This window comes from Anas acuta, chromosome 2 (genome assembly GCF_963932015.1).
Source record: "Anas acuta chromosome 2, bAnaAcu1.1, whole genome shotgun sequence".
In the NCBI taxonomy this organism is placed as follows: domain Eukaryota; kingdom Metazoa; phylum Chordata; class Aves; order Anseriformes; family Anatidae; genus Anas; species Anas acuta.
The window spans coordinates 53114725-53139538 of record NC_088980.1 but is presented as its reverse complement, the minus strand read 5'-3'; the positions used below and the strand labels follow the sequence as shown (position 1 = coordinate 53139538).

General features: G+C 41.3%; 1 protein-coding gene across 2 annotated transcripts in view; it reads right to left on the bottom strand.

The window, feature by feature from the left end:
• Positions 1–5103: 5103 nt before the first annotated feature.
• CAP2 (cyclase associated actin cytoskeleton regulatory protein 2) overlaps positions 5104–24814 on the bottom strand; it is a 63564-nt gene continuing 43853 nt past the window's right edge. For both annotated transcript variants that reach the window (XM_068674794.1, XM_068674795.1), the window contains 7 exons: positions 24495–24600; positions 13770–13959; positions 12740–12915; positions 11384–11507; positions 11086–11168; positions 7896–8036; positions 5104–6360 (listed from right to left, as the gene is read on the bottom strand). In XM_068674794.1, the coding sequence (XP_068530895.1) occupies positions 6277–6360; positions 7896–8036; positions 11086–11168; positions 11384–11507; positions 12740–12915; positions 13770–13959; positions 24495–24600 (904 nt within the window). In that variant the 3' untranslated portion in view covers positions 5104–6276. The remainder of the gene's footprint in view (positions 6361–7895; positions 8037–11085; positions 11169–11383; positions 11508–12739; positions 12916–13769; positions 13960–24494; positions 24601–24814) is intronic.

The following is a 24814-nucleotide window of genomic DNA, read 5'->3' as shown; positions in this document are numbered from 1 at the left end:
CAAGGGCAAGGAGTGTGGATTTATGAAAAAAAATGAAATAATACCTCCCACAGTCCCAAGATCACATGTAAGACACCCCAAAATACATTATCTTAACATGGCTATTAACTGCTGATGACAATCTAGCTTGGAAAAGATAGAAGTAACATAGTAGAGCTTCCTCCTTTGTAATATTTCACCTTGTCCTTCATCAGCTATAGTGATGAACGAAAATGAAAAATCTATGAAAAATATATTTCATATATTTCTATATATGAAAATAATTTCACTGTTTTTAAATTGGGTTTTCACCACAAACCTATCAAGATGAAAGTGGCTGGCCATTGTGTGTATGTGTGTGTGTGTCCACACGCATTGTCATGGTTCTCTCAAGCCAGATCAGATCTGTAGATACAATTACAAGTTCTCACAGGCTTCACATAATGTTGCCAGTCACATGTAAATTTTAGGGTAATCCCATACCATTTAGGTAATCCCATAACCCGTTGGGATTTACTATGTAGTTATGTTGGGTATTCAAGGTGAAACTAAATGACTGATGAGAGGGAGAAGGGAAGGAAAAGGTAGACAAACAGTACAGTATTTCTTCATTCCCAATTTTTTCAGTCAGTAGTGTTTAGTTCTTCTGCCTTCAAAAAATAGCCCACAAATTCAAAAATTCTGTATAATGCAGGTGTTCAGATTATTCTATGCTGTATATGATAAAGAGGTGCCATAACAACAAGGCATGCAAGTGGCGGGGAACTCACTGCTTTTCTGAGCACAAAAAGTCTAGTTTCACTGCTGTGCGATTGCCACACGTGATGGGAGTATGCATGACCTTCTGTATCACTCTTTTCTCCCTGAATGGATGCAAGACACAGACTCCTGATGGCTCTTGAACAGGAGGCGTTTATTGCCCTTTTTCACTACTACATATACTTTCCCCGTAGTCCCACACACTGTCCACGCGCCCAAATCTGTCATACAGTTGTTTAGAGACCCTCAAACACGTGCCTTGAGCCAGCCAGCAACTGGCCACTGCCCAAAGCTCATCTTTAACACTGTAGCCAATTTACTTTATCTCATCCTTGCTCAAGTTTTTGTTTCTAGCGCTTGTTTCCTCATTATCTCTAATTCAGGGATGTGTGAAAGTGTGAAGCCACCTGCAAATTCCTTTCCCACATCTCCCTAGTTTAGTGTGCCTTCTCTTGTGAGCAGAGTCAGAAAGGGGAATGATCTTGGGTAGTTCATTGTACTGGTTGATGAAAATAAGTGGTTGAGTGCCTTGACAGTTAAATATCCTCTTGTCTTGAAAAGAGATTCAGGCAAGAGGAAACCTTTTGAAAGGGAGGTAAACACCTAAAAGGAGATCTTGCAGCTTTTAGGAGGAATCTGGAAAGGAATCTTAAGCTCTTTCTGTGTGGGTAAGTGGTGAAAAGCCCAATCTATCACTTTTGAGTGGGAAGCCTTTTATATAGCCGTTTATAATCAACAGGAAGTAACAGAGCACTGGTTTGCTTTAAATCTGGCTATTAGGAGCTACAGCAGTGCTTCTTTGTTAATTTTTGAACAAAGCATCCTGTTCTCAGGGCAAGGTCTTAACCAGTTTTTAAAACCAAGGGTTTGCTGAAGCATTCATCTGGGTGTATGAAAAGTTCAATTCCTTCTTTGCCTGGGGGATTCAGATCACATCTGCCTCACCCTAACGTGTTCAACTAATAGGAGAGTAACAGGACTCTATTTTAAAAGAGTCCTTGGGTGAGAACTGGTGGCCATTAATCAGCAGCAGCCTCTTGTCACTACAAAGCAGCTAATTGCTGTGAAGAGCAACTTTCATGCTATGTAAGCATTTGTGTATTTATTTATTTGTATATTTATGTATACAGTAAAATGAAGCACAAACCTTGGTTATAGAGATTCTTCGCCACTGAAACTGCAGGGTCACCATGGAGTGAGAACTCTACCCCTTGTTGGGTCAAGCCAAGTACAAAACATTGAACTTGAGCAGAAAAACAAGTGTATGCATTTACCTAAGTAGAAAGTAAAGCACGATATATTTAATTGTAGAGGAATCTACTGCACAGCTGTCCCCTGAATTGAATCAGTTTAGCCTTTCAGTGTGAAACCAGGCTGTCGCGTCCAGCTGAGGATTTTGGAAGGGAGATTGGCTCTCAAGCTACCACGGTCTGCTGAGACATTTTCTTTCTAACATGCAGCTTCAGGTGTGATACGTACAGATACCAGTTTCCCCATGGTCACATTTAATAAAAAGACATAGCAAATTAGACAGAGGAAAAAAAAAGGAACTTTTCCACTTTCATCTTAGGATAGGTAGGTTTCTAGTGTGGTTGCCTGTTTAGCAGGATTGTCTGTTTTAAGAGTTGTGTGCAAATTCTTTTATTTGACCTGATTTGAATGAAGAACAATCAGAAAAATGCTTTACTCAGGAGTCTGGGAAAATAATATCTGTGCCACTGGGAAGCCTTATCAGTTGCCTCATTACCTAACAGCATGTTCTTTACTGTGCCCAGCTAGGAAATATGAGCCTGCCTCCACTGAAGCAGCACTGGCTGGGTGGAGCTAGAGGTCTGGAGAAGAAAAGTCTCTGGTGGCTGGTGGTACTCAGGTTGGGCCCTTGGCAGGCAGCAAGAGTTTGGCAAGAAGGGTTAAGCCTAGAAAGTCACCACAGAGCATGGGGCAGAGAAGTAGAGTGTTGTCTATTCTGTGAAAATTTGGCACCCAAACAGATTTTTTTTTCCAGGATTATTTCAACCAGAAGGAGGGAGCAGGCTCTTGTTTTCTGGTAGCCAGGACATTCTTTGGGGTGTGCTACTTGTGATTTTCATCTAATGACTGCTTCATGCATCAGGTGCCTGGTTATGGACACCTTCCGAGGGCAGTAGCTACTTAGGGGTGATATTCTCACAGGAATGGGCCCAGAACACCTCCAGCAGGGGCAGTGAACCCGTCTGAGATGTCCTTGATAATTGCTCTGCTTGCTAGCATGTCATGTAGTCTGGTGCACTTAAGCTCCAGTTGTCTGTGAAAAAAGTGGCAGCCCCTTGCACATTTTCGAATAGCGTGGAAGGAGAGTGCGTTCAGGGCAAACACTGAGTTGAGACCCTGAGGGATTTCAGATGGACAGGTGTCTCCAGGAAGGAAATACATCACAGATCTATGAAGATGCATTTAGTACAGTAACACTGAAGGAACTCGTGCAGATCCAGAAACACTGAGGACTCAAGAAATAGTTAAGAACTATGAGTAACAGCTATGGCACTGGGAAGCCTTAACAAATACCAAATTCCCTAGGACACTGAGATTTCTGGTTTTCAAATGCAGACTTGAAATAACTTACCTTTTAATTGTTAACAGCTCTGCTAAATATTAGTTTTAAGTTCAATCCGGTATTTTTAATGAGATGTGCTTTTAGTGGGAATATGCTTAGTGGTGTTCAGAAACAATCTGAGATTAATCTTTCATAACGAGTAAATGTTTTTTTCTTCCTTATTCATCCCAGTCAAGCCTCCTCCTTGTACCGAGATGATAATTTTAAAATCAGAGTAGTCTTTCCATGTCTTAACAGGGACTTTTGGAGAGCAGGGTTTCCCAGCCCCTTGAGGCACGGCATACACAGCCCTTGCAGATGCTGTGGTCCAGCATTTTTTTCACTGTCGGTAAGAGTTTGCGATTGCCAGGGCCTCAGCTGGTTTCTGCCATCTGGTGGATGCACGGAGTCACTACCTCAGTGCCTCTAATTTCCGCTAATCCTCAGCAAGCGATACTCTGATCTGCTAAACTGCTGTCACAGACCCCCAGACTGGCTGCGAAGGGAAGGGACCTCTGGAGGCCACCTGGACCTCAGGCAGGGCCACCTCGCCCAGGCTCTTACTTGGCACTTGCCCTTGTTGGCTCTGTTTAAGGCTCCATTTCAGAAAGCATGAGATCTGTGGAAGCTTCTCAGAGGGAAAATGCTTTCTACATTTGAACACGGTTAAAATCTCCTGTATTTTACTGCTGATTCACAGCCTGGTAAATATCTGACCCATGCAGGCTTATTAAAATGAATTACACCACCGGGCTGATTACACCAGACACATTGGTTCCGTAACAATATATGCACCAAAAGTACTGGTTTTAACGTTTCGTTGTACACAAATTCATGTAGGGAGGAATCAGAGTCTTGGGTTTATTTTGTTCGCGTGGCATTCCTTTGTATTTTTGAAGGCAGGTTTCAGAGAACAGTCCAACCTACTGAAAACGTGCGGCAAATATTTTTCGTGAGGATCGGAGCTGGCAGAACACAGTCACAGATTTGTGTCCCGTGGCTGACCATGCAAACTGGGTAACAGGTATTTGCATATTTACAACGTCTGTCTCCCATCCCACTTTCCTGGTGTGTAACACTGCATGATCTCCTGCAAAGCAGCATGTGGCTTCCTGTCTTTGCGATGACTCCGTCCCTATTCTGTTTTTTGAAAAGCAAAAAACAGAATGCAAACCCGATAAACTTGCACCAGGTCACGATCATCTCCCTAGACATAATATCTGGAAAATACAGGTGTAGCTAGAAGTGAGAGTCACAAAGAGCTGGATTCTGTGGTTGTCGCTGAAGTCACAAGCACAAAATACCAGGTTTCTCTGCTAGCCTGCAGAATGCCCACCGTCCACTGCCCGCTGGATTGTGGCAGCAGAAGTGACAACACTCATTGAGAAGGGAGGAGGAGCTGCTCGTTCTTGGTTCAGCCTTTGAGGCAGCGTTTAAGAAAGGGAAAGCATATAGGAGAAAGAGCATGATACAGCAAGCTCTGAACAACTTTGTATTTAAACAAGTACATTTTCATTTTTATTTCATAAGAAGTTGACTGTTGAAAAAATGTTATGTACTAAAGCAAACACCTTATACACATAGATTTGACATCAGATAGCAAAACCTTGCGGACTGTGCACTACTGGTTGTTGCGTTATAGTGGGCTGACAGTCAAAGATACTGAAAAACCCTCAAGGATCAATGTACTTTCAAGGTAAATTAGGCACAAAATTTAGCTTGTAACTAGCTCTGCAAGCATCTCACTGTGATTTCACCATTACAAAGTATTACGAGTGATCAAAAACATGTGCTGACTTTAAATTTTTAAAATTTTATTGGTACTATGTGCTGAAATAGTACAAATGTATACAACACTCCACCTTTGTTAAAAAAGCATGTACAATAGGGACTGTAAAGTAGAGTCAGAGGGCTAAACAGGGCCTGTATCGGGGCTCAGCTAATGGCATAAATTCCTGGCTTTGCTTTATGGCCGTTTTTGAAACTGAGTAAGGCTTACAAATGCAGGGAAGAAACAGAAGGATATTTTGGTGAATAGGAGCCACAATAGCAACATTTTAAAGGAAGATTATCAGCAAGCAAATTAAGTGGTATCTGACATATGCCTCTCTCAGTTTTCTGAAGAGGATGCGAGATACGCTGTCAGATTTTGAAAAATGAGAGACTGTCTCAGAAACAAAAGAAAGAAGATATGAGTATCAAAACTTTCAAGTGATTTGCTGCAAGGTTTTAACTTAGATGAGGCTTTAGTTTAGAAAGAATTACTGATTGGCAAGAAATGAGAGGGCAACAGCAAGTCTGTGTGGATCATAATAAAACCTGTCTTCATTGAAAACATAGGGATCTTCTAAATATACATATTAGAAAAGTGTTTGATTAAAATATCATGTTTTTTCATCTTCCACTAGCAAAATGTATTGCTGAATGTTGTTCTTTTTTTGCTTGCTTAAAAAACAAACCAAAACCCCATTATGATAGCCACAGCACTACGAGGAGCCAGTAGTTGCCTCTAGGGGTGCATTCTTACTGCATCGTACAGGAATAGCTTGGAAGGTAAAAATAAACGTTGTAGAGTCTTAATGCTGTTTTTGATTAGCAAAAACATGAAAAGGAATGCACTGAAGCCATATGATGACGAAGTGGATCATGCAGCATTTTGGCTCTATGTATAAAGTATTTCAAACCCATGGTGTGCCTGGAAGGTGGGGGCGTTACTGCGTTGCATTCACATGACATCATTTAGAGTTAAAATTGGAAGTGAAGGCAAACTGTGGAAACCTGAAAAATACTGGGATGCCTAACAAAAGCGTGCCAGATGAGTTATTGTTCCTAGCATGCAGAGCTAATGCTTGAAGGCCTATCACAGCAGTAGTAACTACTGCTGCTCCTAGTTCTTTACATTACTGCTTTGCTTATGCTGGCTATGGTCTGATCACGGTCAGCAAGCGCTGCGTGGTGTCGGGAAGTTAACCCACAATCTCTGCAGGTTCAGTGACCAGCTTGGATCCATCCCACGCTGTCTTGAACTGTTCAGGAACCGGAAATTCTTTCTGGTAAGAAACAAAAGCAGCAGCGAGGGTTAGATAAACAGTGGGTACCTCCTGAAAACTGACGGAATACCCGTTAGTGCTACATGACTGGCAAAGCATTGATAGCTCAGACACGCCGGGATTATAGAGAGGCTTTCCTCATTACCCTAGGAAGCTATTTCACAATGCCACACAGGAAAAGGCCTTGTTGCTACCCAGTTTCAAATAGCCTTGGGATGGTGCAGCTTTGTTGTAAGCCCTCTCACACAATTATTTGGAACAACTAACTAAATAAACCTCACGCCAGAAATGACCTTAGACTCCATCAGTGACTGGCCTGGAAGACAGCAGAAAGGATTTCAGCATGGAGATTTAGCGAGGAGACTTAATTTTAAGGAGGAAAACAATAATATGATACAGAAGAAAAAAAACTGAAAAAAACATCCTATCATTTTACATGGGATATACTTCAAGAGACACTTTATGGGATACACAACACAAAGCAGAACTTTGAGGAAGGTCTTTGTCCATTCTGTGCATGCAGTGAAAGCAGAAGAGATCCGTGGGTCTTTCTCAGATCCCAGTAAACAGAAGTGTGGAGGGAAGGACTTTTTCTTTCAGCTCTCGCAGTGTTTTGATAGCCAGTAAATTCAGATATTACTGGTGTTTGGGGGAGAAACTCATCAAAGGGACCTTTTTTCTATTTAAGGAGTAGGTGAATACGAACCCACCAAAAATTGTTCTCTTAGCTGTCTGAAGATGGGCATCCAATAGTCACTTTTGGAAATGTGGAGCATCCAAATTCTCATCATGTATTTTCTTTTATAAAGCCTAAACTCTTCTACCATAAATATTCCAGAGTGAAAGGTCTGTGAGAAATTCTGTCTACAGCCATCCAGTGCAATTTTAAAACTCTCTTGTTGAACTGTTACGAGTGCACTTCACCTCCATGATCCCTTGCTGGTGTGTGAAGCGACAGAGCATGACTTTTATTAGAAATGCTGGAGGGCCAAGGAGGAAAGTCTCACTAGAACGAGGAAGGAGCCTTTGCATCAGCAAATGCAATCCTCATGTTTTGGTGACTTTTGAGAACAACCTTTTGGAAAATACTAGAAAAAGTAGGACAAATGCTACCCTTATAGCAGCTTTAGAAAAAAACGAGTATATAATACTGTAGTAGCAATATATTTAGCCAAGCTTTAGCATCATCCTCTTCAGGCCTGAGTGCTCTCATATAATGTTTTGAAGTGAGTTTGTTTCAGAGATTATGTTTAGTTACCAATTTAAAAAATAAAATTAAATGGACAGGAGATGAAGCCATCGCCTGTCAAAATGGGAAGAAATAATGTCCAATCTTTGAAACTACTTTGTAATCCAGAAAAAAAAAAAAGTGTTTTCTGCACTGATCACTGAGATATTGGTACATAGAAATTCAATTGTTTTGAATGTTTTTTGGTGAGGTTAATACGTGAGGTATGCTAGCTTTTACTTTCCTAGCAGTTTTAGCTACCAAGACAAATTGGGTGGGGGAGAAAATCCAAAATAATCTCACTCACATAATCACCATCTTGGGGGATGAGGACGTTCATCTCAGAGGACTTGGCACTCACAATCTCACAATCTAATGATTCCTCACTGAGGTAGATGTGGCAGCCTTCTGTTTTGTTAATAGAAATGGTTGGCACTTTCCCCATCACCTGCAGAAGGAAATATAGTTATTATCAAATCTTGAAAAGCAAACAGAGATACTATTCATAAAATCCTTACTGCCTGCAGGTCTAGTTTTGGCCACCAGAGTCTCATCTGGATGTCAGCTGCCTGCACGGTGCTTATATTTGGGATTGAAGCTGTCTGTTTGTTAGGCACTGAAGTTCCTGGCGGTGGTGACAAAGATCTATATGCAACAGCAAACTTATAATACACAGCAAAGTTTTAATACACGGTTGGATGAAAGTGTTTTCTCCATTCTTTCTACTTCCAGTGACATTTTTGTGCTGAAGCTTAGGCAGCGTTCACCTTGTTCATCAGTGAGACTGGTAAGAAACCAAACGCGTCAACTCCAACCCATTCTGGGCAAATGAAAGATCCCAGCCTACAGCACCACTCACAAGTGTTTTGTGATGCGTTCTAAAGACTTCAAAGCTCTTCCAGGTTTTACAGCACACAAAGGGTTTTACAGCACACAAAGGGTCTTTATCCCCTTCAGGCAAGATTCAGTTCTAAAAAAAGTACCAAGATCAATTTAATTAAATCTTTAAAGGTGTTTCTTATGTCACCTGAAAAGCAAGCAAAGGATTTACTTGAGGGGAGAAAGGGAAATAAATCTTCTCTTGTTTACAGTTCTGCAGATTAAAAGATCTCCACCTGGCCTCATGGTTGTCAGTAAAAATTCCTCCTCCTCCTGCTCTGTCTGGCAGGAGCCAGGGACAGCAGTACACTCTGGACGGTGTATCAAAAGGGCAAAGCTTATTTTGAGCCATAAAGCAGGAATAGCATGTGATAATCACATACTTGCAAACAAAAAAAAAAATAAAAAAAGTGTGTCTCTCATCATTCAAATTAAGAATATAATTTCAGCTTCAGTTCCTCAAATGTGGCAGCAAAGAGCAAGTTGTCTGTCCTTTGCATCCCACCTGGATCCCAAAGTCTGTTCTATGTTTTAATGGATCCTAAACTGATCTTTCTTTTCTTCAACAGGATGTCATGCAACACAGAGAAAAAGGAGGGTGTGTGTAGTGTAACAGTTTTTGCAAACATCAGGCAAGAAAAAAAAAAGCCTCTGGGAAAAAGGGGATTGAAGTAGAATGGCACTGAAGTAACTATAGCAAAATCTGTAGGGTGAATTTACTGAAATTTGTTGCAGTAATGTATCACGTATTTGTAATTTATGAGCTCGGGTCTTCAAAATACTGAGAAAATTGAGGTTCTGAGCACTTGGCATGCTCAAACCCTGCAGAAGCTGCCTGCTTCAAGCAGCTTATAGCCAGACTTTTAAGTGGAACTCCACTCTGCTCCGTGGCATAGAAGCCTTATGCAATATTCATAGAACCTGCTTAATCAAAAGAATTTTTGTTCTTAGAAAAGATATTTCCCCTTTGTTTGAATATTAACAAGCTGTGTTTTTGCTATTCATTACATATGAATTTTTCATCTCTCATGAATAGTTCTGGCGGTAATGATAAAAATTATTTATTTTTTTAAAAGCACTCAAATGCGTGGGATCTTTAACCGCCTGTGCCATGAGAAGACATGTAGTGATCATGAATAAAACTGCTTGTGTCAGTTCAGAAAATGATGCACAGCTGGTAGCAATGTCAATCACTTGCAAGAGTTTCAAAATATGAAAAAAAAAAACTTGCTATTTTTTACCATGGTGGCTGTGACCAGCATTTGTGAGGCATGGAGCGGGGTTGTCTACTTTGAAAGTCATACAGCAGGCATGGCCTTTTAAGCAAAAGACCTCACCTTTCATCAAGACTGGCATTTTAATGTAATTTAATTCACATTTCATTTCCTTTTCGCTTAAAATACATCCCAGTTAAGTGAAATACATCCGAAAGATGTACTTTGCTTAATACATCCCAAAGGCCTTTCCTGAGACTTGCTTGTGTTGGTTGGACACAGCCCAGTATCAGACCATGTACAGTCAGTCCCCTGGAACTGAATGAGTGAAGTGCCATAAATGTCAGGCAGGCTGCCTGGCAATAAATACCTTAACTGCGGGAGGCAGAGGGATTTGGACAACCTCTTTTTGTGGTTTGTGGGGGCAGGACAAGGGGCAATGGCCACAAGATGGAGCCCAGGAAGTTCCTCACCAACGTGCGAAAGAACTTCTTCACGGTGAGGGTGGCGGAGCACTGGGACAGGCAACAAGGGAGGTTGTGGAATCTCCTTCTCTGGAGATAATCAAGGCCTGTCTGGGTGCCTACCTAGGCAGCCTGCTCTAAGGAACCTGCTTTGGCAGGGGGACTGGACCCGATGAGCTCTCGAGGTCCCTTCCAGCCCCTACAATTCTGTGATTCTGTATTGCATGGGGCAATGTCCCCCGTGCAAATAGATGGATTAAAAATATGTGTATTTTCATTTCACAAGAACCACCAAGGAAGATGATCTCTGATGAAGCTTTGCTCACTGGTTCTCAAAGATGAGATCAGTAGAGGCTCACAGCCCATTTCTAGGCAAGTGTCTACATTATCTACTCCTGTAATGTGTCATGTTGCTAGCAGGGGAGACCTTCAAAATCCCAGTGCCTACTTTCACTTTCTGTCATTTAGCTGTCCTTTAACAGTCTATTCAAACATTTTCCTTGAGAGAATAAAAAAAAAAAAAAAAAAAGAAAAGAAAAATAACCAGCTTCTAGGCTTAAAAAGCAATTAGCTAACTGCCAGCATTTGTTCTGTGAAGCACCGCTAAACTTTCAAGTGCCAGGAGCTGTTTACCATGAAAGCAGCGAAATTAGGGCCAGAAGTAATAACACGTCTAGTGTATAGATCTCTCAGCTTCGCTGGAACCAGAAGGTGCTGGACTAAATGAGGTTTACTCAGTAATGCTCAATAGTTTTCACAGGCACTTTCTAAATACCTCGGCAGAATTTAGTGCATATGACAATAGGTTTAGGTGCATCAGTCTCTTATTCTTGGTGTGCTCATAGGGGTTTTTAATGATCTTTTGTAGCTACACGTTGGACTTTTTCTTTCTGCTTGCTCTCTTTCTCATCCTACCTTTGTTTTTCAAATAGATATTTACCTGAATCTGAATATCCCTGGAATTGATCACTTCCACGATTCCCACAACATTGTCAAACACAAGGCCAAACTTTTTACAGTTGTCTGAAATAAAAACAATCATAAATAGGAAAGGTGAGATAAGAGCAAACATACGCACACCTGCTGCATCAACTACAAACATTCCCAGTCTTGTACTGCTTATCTGAGCATGGTGATCAGGCCATTGAAATGAAGGGAATGACTCAGATGCATTAGGAATCACATAAGTCAGTTTTTTCAAGATTGGCATTTAGAGCCCAGCTGAGCTATCCACTCACCAATAGTAATTGAATTGATTTTTCCTTTTATCTGAAGTGTAGATTTGTTACACTTGAAAATGTAGGCCACTTGCTTGAGTTCAGTGTTGGTAATGACCAGGTCATTCTTATCCTCTTGATATTCCTGTTTCAAAAGAAAGGTGATTTATTTGGTTCTTTAACTGGCTAACAGTCAGAATTCAGCACAATGTATCCTCAAGTCATTACACCATTACAACAGAACAATATCCTGCCAGTGGCTTAATTTTTTTAAATTGCTGCCAGCAATTTAAAAATGCACTCGCAAAAGTGTTGCTTGGCTCCCATCCAGCTGTGTAAACTTCTGCATGACTACACTACAGGCTGTTCCCTCCCTCTTTTAACCAACACAGCGACGTGACTTTTCACTCAGGTGCTTTGGTATCATAAACAAATCTATCTTTTTCCATCAGAAGACTGAGCAAAAGGGAAACACTTCTGTCTGCACTTTTAAGCACGGGAGAGGTGCTTGCATGGAATGGGCGATGAAAATAAATCTCTAATTCTAGTGATTAACAAAGATGGAGAAAGTACTCTGTGATAATACTGTTCTCTCACAAGGGTGGCCTGCAAGAAGGGATTTTAATTGAATTCTCCACTGGATTTGTTTCTGGGGGACTGTCTGATTTTGGCATGGAGCTACTGGGGTGAGTCCAGCAGAGGGCTACTAAGGTGATTAGGGGCTGGAGCATCTGTTGAAGGAGGACAGGCTGAGAGAGCTGGGCTTGTTTAGCTTGGAGAAGAGAGAACAGAGAGGGGATCTTACTGATGTGTATAAATATCTGAAGGGAGAGTGTTGAGAATTAGGGGCCAGGCTCTTTTCAGTGGTGTCCAGTGACAGGATGAGAGGCAACGGGCACAAACTGAACAGTGGGAAGTTCTGCCTGAATATGGGATAACACTTCTTCACTGTGGGGTGACAGCGCAGAGAATGGGTTGCCCAGAGAGGTTGTGGAGTCTCATTCTCTGGAGATACTCAATACCTGCCTAGATGCCATCCTATGCAATGTGCTCAGGGTGACCTTTGGCAGGGGCTTGGACTGGAGGTCTCCAGAGCTCCCTTCCAACCCTGCCCATTCTGTGATTCTGTGCCCTTTGACACTCTCCAGTTCAGATGAATCGTCTCAGATTCTCAGAGACCAATGAATTAACTTCAGATCCTAGAGAGCACTAATGGCTAAAGTGCAGCAAGGCTGAGCAATACAGAATTAGCCCATTTTTAGCTGCAACTTTGATTAGTTGCATCTTGATCACAGACAACCTTTTGCAAGACGTCCACTGCTCAAACTGCTTGGCAGTGTTGAGGGGTTGCAGTTCAGCAGTGTGGCTGGAACTCACCACTCTCCATTTCTTTCCCTCTAGCTCCAAGACAGGGGCATGGCTCTGCTGCGGGGAGTTCTTGGGGGAGGTGGGACTTGGAGTATGGCTTTTCGTGGGAGAACGAACGGGTGGGCCTTGGGCGCGTAGGCTGGGGTTCTTGTGAGTCTTCTGGTCATCAGAGACATGTCGAAGCCCTTAAAAAAAAAAAAAAGGTGCTTGTAAAAGAGTCAGTTTTCTTGTCCTAAGGGTATTCACATTTAAATAAGAACGATACTAGCTAAATCATTTGCAATTGGGTTAAATTATCCTATGAATTTACATTTTTGATTTCCTCAAGATTTGCCTAGGTAACCACCTAAAATGTAACTGCACACGTATTTTTAGCAATTCACATAAAACCTATTTAAAGCCTGTGGATGGAAAGCTCTTAAAAGCTTTCACAGGAAATGCAGCAATGTCTTCTAGTCCTTCCCTGTCTGCAGAGAGCTCTGCAAGCTTGCTATTGCATAATTTTACATCCATAAAAGCAAGATTCGCTTTCTAATCTGTCCTATCCGTACCGCATTAAAGGCTTATTTATCAGTTGTATGTATTTAAACTCACAGCCATCCGCTTTAATTACAACTGTCCAGTATTAATACAGAAAGCGTTGCCGCACCGATCGGTGAGCTATACCTTCTCACTTCACATGTAACACATTTTGACACAGGTTGGTGCACTGACTGTGAATTAGAAATGAGAATAAACTCTGCTCACAATTGCAGCTCTGAGGTTCACCAGCTGCTGGGGATTGAAGATGTCTAGCTTGGTTGCCTTAAAATTATATGGAGACTTTTAAGTAAATGGTATGAATGTCAGGAATGCTGAACAAGTTTGAGCGCTGTTACTTCTAAAGGAGGTTTTGATATGCAGGCTCAGTGCAAGCCTCAGAAAGATCTGAGTTGTCCAAACGTAACTTAAAAATGCTGGTGCAATTTGGGGCAGTACATATAGCAGCTGTTGATGCAGTTTGACTCAAGGGTCACCGTTTGTTTTCTTTCCTCCTGACCTTTGGTAATTGCCTCTCCTTGGTTAAGCTGTGCAAACAGGGCTGAGCGGGATGCTGTTCCTTCATCCTTCGTGGTTTCTGCATCGAAGATGGGAGGAGGTCCAGGTGGCGGCGGCGGCGGAGGTGGCGGAGAGAGGCACGGCCCACTGCTTAGAACGGATCGCAGGGACATGTGGGATGCAACAGGGCCCTGTGTCAGATGGATGGAAATCATTTTTAAACAGCTTTTCAAGGAACACTCTATTATGATAGCTCTTATTAATCTCCGAGGGTAACCGTGGGTTTCAGTGACTCCAGGCAGCCACAGGCTCAGAAGGTCTGGCACCATCACTGAACTTAACGCTGCAAATCTTCCCTGCAGCAATGCAAACAGGGCCAGAAAAGCTGATAGACCACACTGCTACTCTGCTGCAGAACCCCCGCACCTAAAATGTTTCTACAAAATGCTTGTGAAGACTATTGTTAAATATCTTTAACTGTAAAGATTCCATAATTTATTATACTTACGTAAGATAAGTGATACACAAACGCTTACCATACGCAAAAGTGAAAATGTCTCCTTCTTTTCAGAGACCATATTCAGTCAAGCATAACTCAATGTGCATTCAGAAACATACAGAAAATGTTCTGTCCAACAAATAACTGGGAGGATCACGAGCTGTCAGTTACACATAAGAAAGGTGCTAAACTGTATAAAAGATGTAAAATGCTGTTCTTCAGACTGTTCAAATAATCTGCAAAGATTCAGATTGTAGCAGAGTGCAAAGCTATGGTCATTCACGTAATTTATTTATGAAATTCAGTATTGTTTTGATCTCTCAAATTCTTTTTTCTTTTTTTTCTTTTCAGTTGCAGAAGATCACAGCAGCACATGAATTATGAGTGAGGGGCCTTGATAAAGTAAGTAAACCAATCATTCTATTAGTTTGCATAATCAAAAGTACATGTTTTGGTTTGCATTGTAATGCTCATCTATAATATTATCACACAAACAGGAAATGCTGATAATGAGCTGATTAAAATTTTATGCGCCCTACTAATAGAAAAGACAGAATGAAGCTGAGAAACTGAGAGTCACTTTTTCCATCCTGCCACTAAGTGTCACTCTGATTCCAAAAACTGCTCATCTAGACAGCATCTCTGCAGCAGAGCAGAGAGTGTTTCAGAAGAACCCTTGTGAAAAACTAGATTGGTTCTGATGAATTCAGCTACCTATACAGGTGTCGTGCATTGCACTAATACATATTTATTAGGGGGGCAGATACAATGGAAAAATGACAGGGGCTTACAGAGTCACAGCTCCTCTAATTGGCCACCTTTGTTAAGAGATACAGGTTGTTAAAAATGCATCCCTGGTAATCAATACTGGGAATAGATATTGCTTAGCAGGACTCAGAGAGTTTTATTAATTTTTTATGATGCCACCCCTTTCTGCTTCCCTCTAAACTGAAACATCAGAGTATTCATCCAGTTTATGCATCTCACAGGAGTGAAAAGTGTAGCTGTTTTTTAAAAAGTAGACTAGTTTTAGCCTGTGGTCCCAAACTGGTGGTGGGAAAGGAGCTGAGTTGCACATGCTTTTTATTCTTCAACGTCATTTAAATAAAAACACTTGGCACATTTGAGTACCTAACGGCATGCACCCCTCTCAGTCAGTATGACCCTAGCTGGAGTAGCACAGAGAGGTAATAATATCATTAATTAATGTCTTAATGTAACCCTTCTCTTGGCACACAGGTCTTGAGGATTTAGGTACTGTTGCGTTTGAAGGAGCTGTTTATGGAGTATGTTAGTGATGCAAACAATGCAAGATTGTTTGTCACGTTAGTGGCATTAAAATTGTACTGTACAAGAAGACTCGTTGAATTCCTGGTACTCAGGTGAGCAGTGAAGCTGATGTAGTAGCACAGTCTGATTGTTCCTGAATGGATCCGTGATCTCTTAAGGTAAAGAGTTCTCTGCTATTAAATGTTTCTAACCAAATGTAAACAAAGGAGAAGAATCCCCTTTAGGAATGGATTACCATTTATTGTCAAGATGTACCAGAACCAGATGCTGATGTCTCTTAGAGACATGCCATTGTTTCATGGATATGTTTGAGCATTTCTGCATACATACCTAATAATTAAAGGTTATTATTTTAGACTGGGGACATCTTCCCCACTGGACCCTCGATCTGTGGTGCCTGTCTTCCTGCTGGTGCTCATACCAGTAACATTACCTGCAGCAGAGTCAGCACAACCGTGAATTACTATAGTGAAAAATGAACGTAAGTGGATTTAGTGGCACAATCAGTTATTGCTGCCTGAGGTGCAGTAGAGATCTTCCCTGTCTGTTGCCTGCAACCATAGCAACTGTATTCACTGTGTCCTGGTTATCCAGAATTATGAACAGTGCATTCACAGGGCTTTTTGAAATACTCAGCTATCTAGAAATGGCACTCACCTTTCACACCGCAGTGTGAACATGCAGCTGTGAACTATGTATGCTCTGTGTGAGTAGATTAATGGTGGTACTGGCAGGAGTGGCTAATAACTTGTGGCTTGAGATAAAAATTTGGACTTCTCATCTCTGAAAGACACTTTATGGCTTCAGTATCATCTGTATGCATCAGTACGGTGCTGTGATTTTCCAGAAAGAGTCACTGTTTGAGGAGCAAGTGTCACCTGGAAGCAGAAGCAGCTGATGCTCTTTTGTAATTAACACCAAATAAATTCTGCAAAGGCTGCGAAGATGCATTAAAGGAAAAAAAAAAAAAAAAAAAAAAAAAGAAGCAGCAGCAGGAATTATCTGGGTACTCAGCATACAGCACAGAATGGTGGGTCACTCCACCAATCTCTTTGCTTCAGGTGGCAAGTTGAAGGCCATCACTAATCCATGCAGTAGACTTCAGGCTCAGATGCTGCTGCTGAGCAGTGTATCAAAGGGCAGTTTCCCAAATGGCAACAAAAGTATTCGAATAGCTAGTAACAAAAGTGGAAGGAAATTGAGGGTATTTAATTGTGAGGAGTGGATGATCTCTCTCCCAGAACCCAAGAGAACTACCTAGTGAAAACACAAACAAAATAGATTTTAAATACATCAATAAATCTGGATGTGGTTTTGTGCCTCGTTTACTTTTCGAGAAGGGGCAGAGAGGGAAAAGGATCTGGGCAATTAGAAGCATATTTTCCTTCTAGAGCAGTACTAGAAGAGTGGCTCGGGGAAGCCCTCACAGTGGCACAGAAGGCACAGGAGTGAACTGGAAATGCAGCAAACGCTTTGCACTTCTGGCATTCCCTGCATGCCAGGGAGATGGCATCTGCGCTGTGCTCAAATGTGCTGATGCAAAGGGCGGTTTTAAAACCAGATTAGAGGAGTGGCTCCAGGAACTTTCTTCTCTGATTAGCTTTGACCCTGATTAATTCATAAACCTCCACGTTATCTACCTAAGTCACAGGCAAGTGGTTTCCTTTTCTTAGTTGCCTTTCTAAAACCACTTAGATCCTCAGGCTCTAGAATATTTCTGAACCAGACTCTTAAACTGTTCTGGTATCTGGCAGTGCTTGTGTATAGTCCTATCCAATTTCAGCTAAAGTGCCCTTCACAAAGTCCATTCATTTCTTTTCTGTATAGGGTGGCGTTTGTGCGAGCTGCTGGGAATAAAATAGCACGTTATATGCCCGCAAAAGTTCATCTTTCCTAACGCAGCAGGTGCTTACCAGCTTTGCTATTTGCAAACAACTCTTCAGATTAGCCTCAAGCAGATGTTAACAACAGTGCATCTTTATACAAAGAGCATTAAGAGCCATTTGGACCAGCGAGGGCGGTTATTTGCAAGCCGCCTTTCTTCCTCTTTTATTTCAGCTGTTTGCCCCGGTGACAGCTGCTGTTCTCAGTGCTGTGGGGTCTGCAGCCATCACGTCAACTTCTGCCGAGAGCCGACTGCTCTCATCACCACGTTGGTGTGGTCATTTCTTCACCATTGGCACATAGGCCCCGTGTAAGAGTTGTGTGGGGAATAGAGAGCTTCAGCCTCGGCTGGTGGAAATCTAACCCAAAATGAAGCCATTAACGTTTAACCTCTTAGCTTTGCATCACAGTGAACCTGACAGGGTATAAATCTTGGTCCTGGGGCTTTCTGAAATGGTGGAAAAAATGTAATTTTCTGAGTAAAACGCTATCAAGAACAGACGATGCAGGCCCTACAGCCATGCAGTCATAGCTCTGTAGAGGACAGAATATTCCAGAAATTTTATCTCAGGGAAAAAAAATTGTCTTCAGCCTCCTACTAAACGCTGATCTGAAGGGGGTGACAGGAAGGGGTCGGGGTTTGCTCCTTGCTGGATGGCCCAGAGCCACCTGCCAGAGGCTCAAAGGCCTCCCTTGACTGCGCCTCAGCGGCTTCCCCTGCACACAGCGACTGGAGCTGCCCACAGGCCTGGATCTGATGAAGGCCTCTTGTCATGATGCAAGGGTGTGCAGGATTGCAGCACCTTTTTCACCTTGCTCTCAACCTAGCTGCCTCAGTGGCATAAAGAAATGACTGTTTCTGTTGAGGCATGTGGCTAGATAAAATTCACCTGTGTCAAATCCCAGTTAATTCCCTTGAAGCTACAGTAGGGATTAATGAAACCCTTTGCTCTGGGTCTTGCCTATTTCTCCTCTGGAGCACAGTGCAACAGCCACTCTTGTTATGGAAACAAAATGAAGCCTGTGCACCATGTGAGTGCTCTGGGTGCCATGCTGTCTGTAATTTTGGGTGGCCATATGCAGCTTGACATGTCTTTAGGTCCAAACCCAGCTACTGAGAGACAGTAAGAATTTCTCTTTGTGTCTCATCACAGATGTTGGTATTTCCTGAACCATGTTTGCTGAGCAGTTCCCTGGGTTAGCCTTCCATATCACCGGTGTTGTATTGTACTGGGGGACGAGAGGGGCTTATATACCAGGCCCTTTATGAGCAGCCCCAGTGTTTCTCTGGGTTTATCTAGTTTTAGGCTGACACAGTGCAGCACAGGGAACAGGGGAACAAAGTTCTTACGGTAGGAACCGACTGTGGAGCATCTGAGTGGCCACCCATCTCTTGTAACCGTAATGGTCCTTTTTATGGAGGACAAACAAATTACAAATATTTATACAATGCATATAAATAAGTTATATATATAATATATATATATATATTGCCTGTATATAACATAAAGTACCTATGTTATTAGTCAGTCATGTTAAGTTGCAGGTATCTAGTTGTGGCTGAGGCAACAGGTGGCTTAGATATTCGTATAAAATCCCTTCCTTAATTTATTGAAAAGCCTCCTTTTCAAGGCAACAGGTAAGCAGAAATCCTAACAGGGACTGCATTCTCCTTAAAAATAAGGTATCTCTGTTTTCCATCTCTCCCCCTTTTTAGTAATCCTGGTTTCACACCTAAAATGATTACAGCATTCTGTATTGTTTTTCCTATACATATGTACAGCCGAAGACAAGAATCATGAAGCTCAAAATATCATGTATCCACCTCTGGGAACAGGTGGGCTGTGACTTAGGGGCACAGAGCTCTCGTTAAGGTGTGTTTTGTGTAAAAGTAGCTTAGCACCACAGTTCCATTACCTCCTGTATTTAAGCCACCTGTCTGCATGGGGTTATGCTGCCCTCAAATTTACCAGACGAAACAGCTGACTTGCAGGGCCTGTAATCTTCGAGAGTTAGAATACAAAACAACAAAAAACAGACGAGGCTCTTTTTGCTTGTTACTGGGGCTCAGCAGAATTACTTATCTGTTGAGCTTGCAAACTTGGAAGCCCCTTTTAATACACTTCTGCCACTTGTCACCTGTTCAGGGTTTAAAATGGTGCTTACATCTTCACAGGTACCCAATCAAAAACGTTTTACCCAGCCAAGGTCTTCTAAATTGATAACAGGAGGCTTTTGCTGGCAGGAGCTGGTCTTTTCAGCTTGTTCACCGCAGTGCTAAGAGAGGTGATACCTTACAGGAAAGTATTTTGATAGCACAGGAGAGAGGCAGAGCTATTTTATAGGAAAATGTGTGGAAGCTATTATTTTAGACAAGCATGAAATGGCCAAGGTCTGTACTGAGACTAGTATAATTGCACTCAGACAGGCTAATGGAGGAATTACGATGGCTCTTCTCAGTGGTTCTGAGCCACTTGTGCTACCTGTGGAGAATTTCAACTTTTAAAGAGTGTTTTTAGAATACTATATAATTAGTTATAAATATATATATATATTTAAATGGAAGGAAAAAAGACTTGAAGGTACAGTATTGGCTTCAATGAGAACAGGATATAAATAAATCTCAACTGCTTCAACTGCATCAACTGCTGCACAGATGCAGGCTTCCTCTTAAGAGTTTATTTTGATTTGTAAATGGGGGTGGGGAGAGAGGCATAATATTCATCACTTGAGTGAAATTCTCTATTAAACCAAACACTGTAAAGAAGTTCACCTCTATTTTCCTTGTATTTCTTCAAATCCTGCTGGCAACATTTGTCCTAAATGACAACTTTATACAAAGAGGGAAAACTTACTGCAGCTCTACTTGCAAGGGAGAAGAAAATTTAGGACAATTATCCCTGCATAAGATTTGTTTCTTAACACTTATTTGATGTGCAGGAAACTACAGCAATCTCTCCTTATTGCTGGTTGTTTTCTTGCTGCAAAGTTAACCTGCAGAAATAAGAGCAGAAGTTTCACTTCCCCCAGCTTACTCATGCAGTCCTTGTAGCAAACAAACTTTTATGAGGCATTTTTGTGTGCTTATATTACAGCTGTTCATTTCTTTGCACCACCAAAAAAAAGAGCAGGGAGGGAAGAAAGAGCTATGCTTCACTAGAATCTCTTCTTTAGGGAAGAAAAAAAACAAAACAAAAAAAAAAACATTTTATATTTATTAGTAACAAACTAAAAAAAGACATAGCTCCCTGGTAGAGCTGTAGATTCCATGTTGAAGTCAGAAAGTTGTAGCAAGCAAACCTGACAGTTGCTGCATGGGAAAAATGCAGCACTGGACATGCAAAACATTTTGTTACAATAACACTGCTTGCATAAACTCATTGACATCTGAGAATGTCGTATCCAGTGGCAAATTAAAACTTGCAAGCCTCCATTAGGTTGGTAATTACTATCGTTCCCATTATCAAGATGGCATAATTGAGATAAGTGAGTAGAGTGAACTGCTCCTCACCACAGGGTATATTTGTGGCAGACGGAGGCACATACTTCACAGTCAAAATAATGAACTCCAGAATTACACTTCTAATGAAATCCTGTAGATCCATCTGACATCCACTGACAGGAATGTTTTCCCTGACATATGCACAATCTAGTTAACATTAATTAAAAAGAAAACTTCAGATTATGATGGAAGTATAGAGTGACACGTTTTATTCCCCGGGATGATCCTGCTCACAAACACACACACTCAAAAATGTAATTTCTTCTGAGAGCACAAAGCCAACAAATATCCTACCTGTACCTCTGATGTCTAGAAATGCCTGTGATTTATGTGGGGTCTGGTTTTGTACCACCATTCTCCATGGGTAGCAGAAGAGTCTCAGATAAAGGCCTTATGGTGCTAAGCTCTGCTATTTCTAGGCTTTCTCCTCAGACAGTCCCATGCATTTCAATAGGATGGCCTCAAGGAGTGAGCTATTGGTACACATCTTGGCAGAATCGGAGCCACAGTGAATAAGGAGAGAGAACTGTGGCAGATACGAAAATCTGTAAGCATCAGTTTTTATCACCAATTTATTACAAAGCTGATAGAAGTACCTGTTATTGTCAGAGCTCACTGCTTAGCCATTATTCCAACTTTGTGCACCCGTTTTAGTATCTGTCTTGTAATTTCTTAAGACATTTCTTTCACTTTCCCCTAAAGTGTCTGCCTGTGTGCTGTCGGCAGAGCCAGGAACACTACTGCATGCACTAATGAGCTGCTCCAAGGCTGGCTGCAGCTGCCCCGTGCAGCTTGATGGACGGGTACATGGGGGCTGGAAACTGCCCGGCTTTGTGGCATGGCCATGGAGCACGGCCAGAAACGTGCGTGCCACGCTATGCAGCACCTACAGATAAAGGGGCCAACTGCCAATTAAAAAAACTCCCGTCCTTTTTGGGAACCCAGGCTTAATCTGATCAGGCTGATGCTATCGGGGTGTTTCAGTTCAAGTTAGGAGAATACAGCTGTAAGAAATGCAGTTGTTAATGTTCCCCCTGAATCTTTAGTTTCTTTAGAAATACCCAAATACGTCACTTAACAGCTTTTTGTATAATGCTTCCAGCATTGCTTTGTTGACTGCGGCAGATACAGAGGCAAAATTATTGGTACAGTGTACTTATAAATTTGTACTTACACTGGCCAAAGACTTTTTCTATTTCCATCTGTAATAAAATAGCTTTTCTGTATCGTCTGCCTTTCATAAATGTACCACTTCCTTAATGCCTTGCCAAACTACTGCTTTCTCCTTTTATGCATGTAAGTGGAAGCTGCTGTGTGCCGTGATTAACAACAGTGTCTGGAATACTTTTACAGCTCTTATATATCATATTTCTGTTTAGGCCCTGATTCTGCAAACCTTTATGCTTAACTTCATACAGCACTAATCTGTGACTTTCATTCTCACCTTAAAATGTATAACAAAAATCAAATTATCGCTTTAGTAACTTACTGCTTTCTGGAATGTATTTGTTACCAAGCTTCATAAAAATATTTAAGGAAGCCATTTAAACAACTTGCTAACTTACTGGATTCAAATTTCCATACACTCTCATGAAGTAAAACTTGAAAAAATTATTCATCCATAGGAAATGTGTTTGTAACTTAATCTTTCTGGCACACATTACATGAATGATAATTTAAATGAGCCATATTTCCAACACAACTTCTTTCAAATCAAAGTGATACCCAAACTGAGTGAAATCAATACTGCAGAGGCAGTAATAGACTCATCACTCAAGATGTAATAAGCCCTGTTTGCAGTAAACTATGTTTAATATGAATAAACAAGTCACACCTAAGTGTGTATTCAGCAATTTCCTGCGCAGCTAAAGCAAGGGAAATAGAGAGCTGTGATGGCTGAGATGCTTCTAAAACCAGTCAAATATAATCTGCAATAGCTACGCATCTGTATGAGAGTACCAGTGCTCAAAGCACTGAGGTTTCCTCCTATATCATATAACAAATATAACAAATCTCTGTAATGCTACTTCCATACCTGTAAAGTTCCAATAAAGTGAAGATATATTTGTATACATGTATCTTGCTCTGTATGAACAAAACTAAATTTGTTCCAGATTCTCAGGCTAATTCTGCTAACAGGGTGCTACAATTTCTTTTCCTTTTCTAATAATCATTTAAAAATCATCACTTGTTCTCACATTCTTTAATTAAAATAGAGTAGAATGTAGCAAGTGTGAAATTTAGTACTAAATTAAGAGAGGGAATCATAATTAATATTTAACATCTTCCCTACAGAAACCTACAGAGTAGCAGATAATTCCAGTCCTTCCATTTATCAGGTTTCAACATTTTTGCATTACTTCAAACTAAAATATACACACAGATCGTAGTGTCTCCTGTGTTTGAACTTGCCCTTGAATACTGTAAGGCCTTGTACAATGTGTAGAGACAGTTGTGAAGAGGAAGGTGCGAAGCCTGTTGCTGAGCACAAGTGCTAGACATTCTTTCACATGATTATCCCCTCCACAGAGGGGAGACAAAGTAACTTCTCCAGATACCTTGTAAAGATACAGTCTGTTTCACTTCCTTAGGAGCTGTTAGAGTGGTCTGGGAATTAAATTATCTGGTGGTCTGCATCAGTCCTCTTAACAGTCCTTCAATTTTTTAAAATTTTATTTGCCTATAGAGAAGAAATTATAGTCTTGGTGTGAATGACTGCATGTGCAAGTCTGTGTGCACTGGTAAGTTTAGGAAATGACAGCAAAGAGCTGGCTGATTGTATTTTTAACACACTCCAGCAATTCTCGTAACTTGATAATAAACACGAGCACATTATTCCAATCCCATGTAGAACATTGCATTAATGTAGACAGCAGACATAAACTCTTACATTTACACCAGACAGAAAATATATTCTTCGTGTTTATACCTCTTTTTAAGAACAATATTCATTGCCATCATCTTGCTATGCATCCCAGATGTAACACACAGATGTTTATAAAGAGAGCATAAGTAGCACACAGTCATATATATTAGCTCTCTGTATATATATATATATATAAATGAAGCATGCATTTCAGAAATTATCTCTGTATGTATAAAATAGTTTTATAAAGATGACTATCTAAGGAGTAAGAACTCAGTGTGAATTCCTTGTGTTTCTCTTCCCTGTTATTAAACCTCTCTCTTTGTTCAGACTTTTTACACTATCCTTTTCCTTCCCCCATCACACTCACCTAATTTTCCTTCATTCTGACGTGCCCTTTAAATTCTTTGGTTTTGCTTTTGTTCCTACATTCTACTGTATCAGTCCCAGAGAACCGTGCCTTTGGTTCGGTTCACCCTCTGCAGCTGGGGATTATGGCTGTAATCACCTCAAATCATTCTTCCCTCTTCCTCAAAGCCTGTACCACAGTGGCCTAATACATCTTCTCCGCCTGACTCTCAAGTTTTTATCAGTTGGGTTCATTGAGCATGACTTCTCTCCCTGGCCTAGATGTGGAGGTAATGACCACTTCATGGTTCTTCATGAGCAAGTGAAGGGTACTTACAGTTTTGCTCCAGGTAAGCCCCGTGGTATGATGCTCTTTGATATAAGCTTGAAGCTCAGACCAGATGTTCAGATACGACTTCACCCAGTCAACATGGCGTGCATCACTGTAAAAAGAGACATTATTTGTAAGTGTGAATGTTTGCACATAAAGCAGAAAGCACTGCCATTCATGCTTAAAGCAGGTAAAGCCCAGTGTCTGCTCTACAGCCATGGACAAATCAGTTAGCAGGCAGCAAGCCAGCCCAGCGCTGAAGATGCTGAGGCCCACTACGCTGGAGAGCTTTTGGGCCCTTGCAGAGAACAAACAAGGGCAAAGGT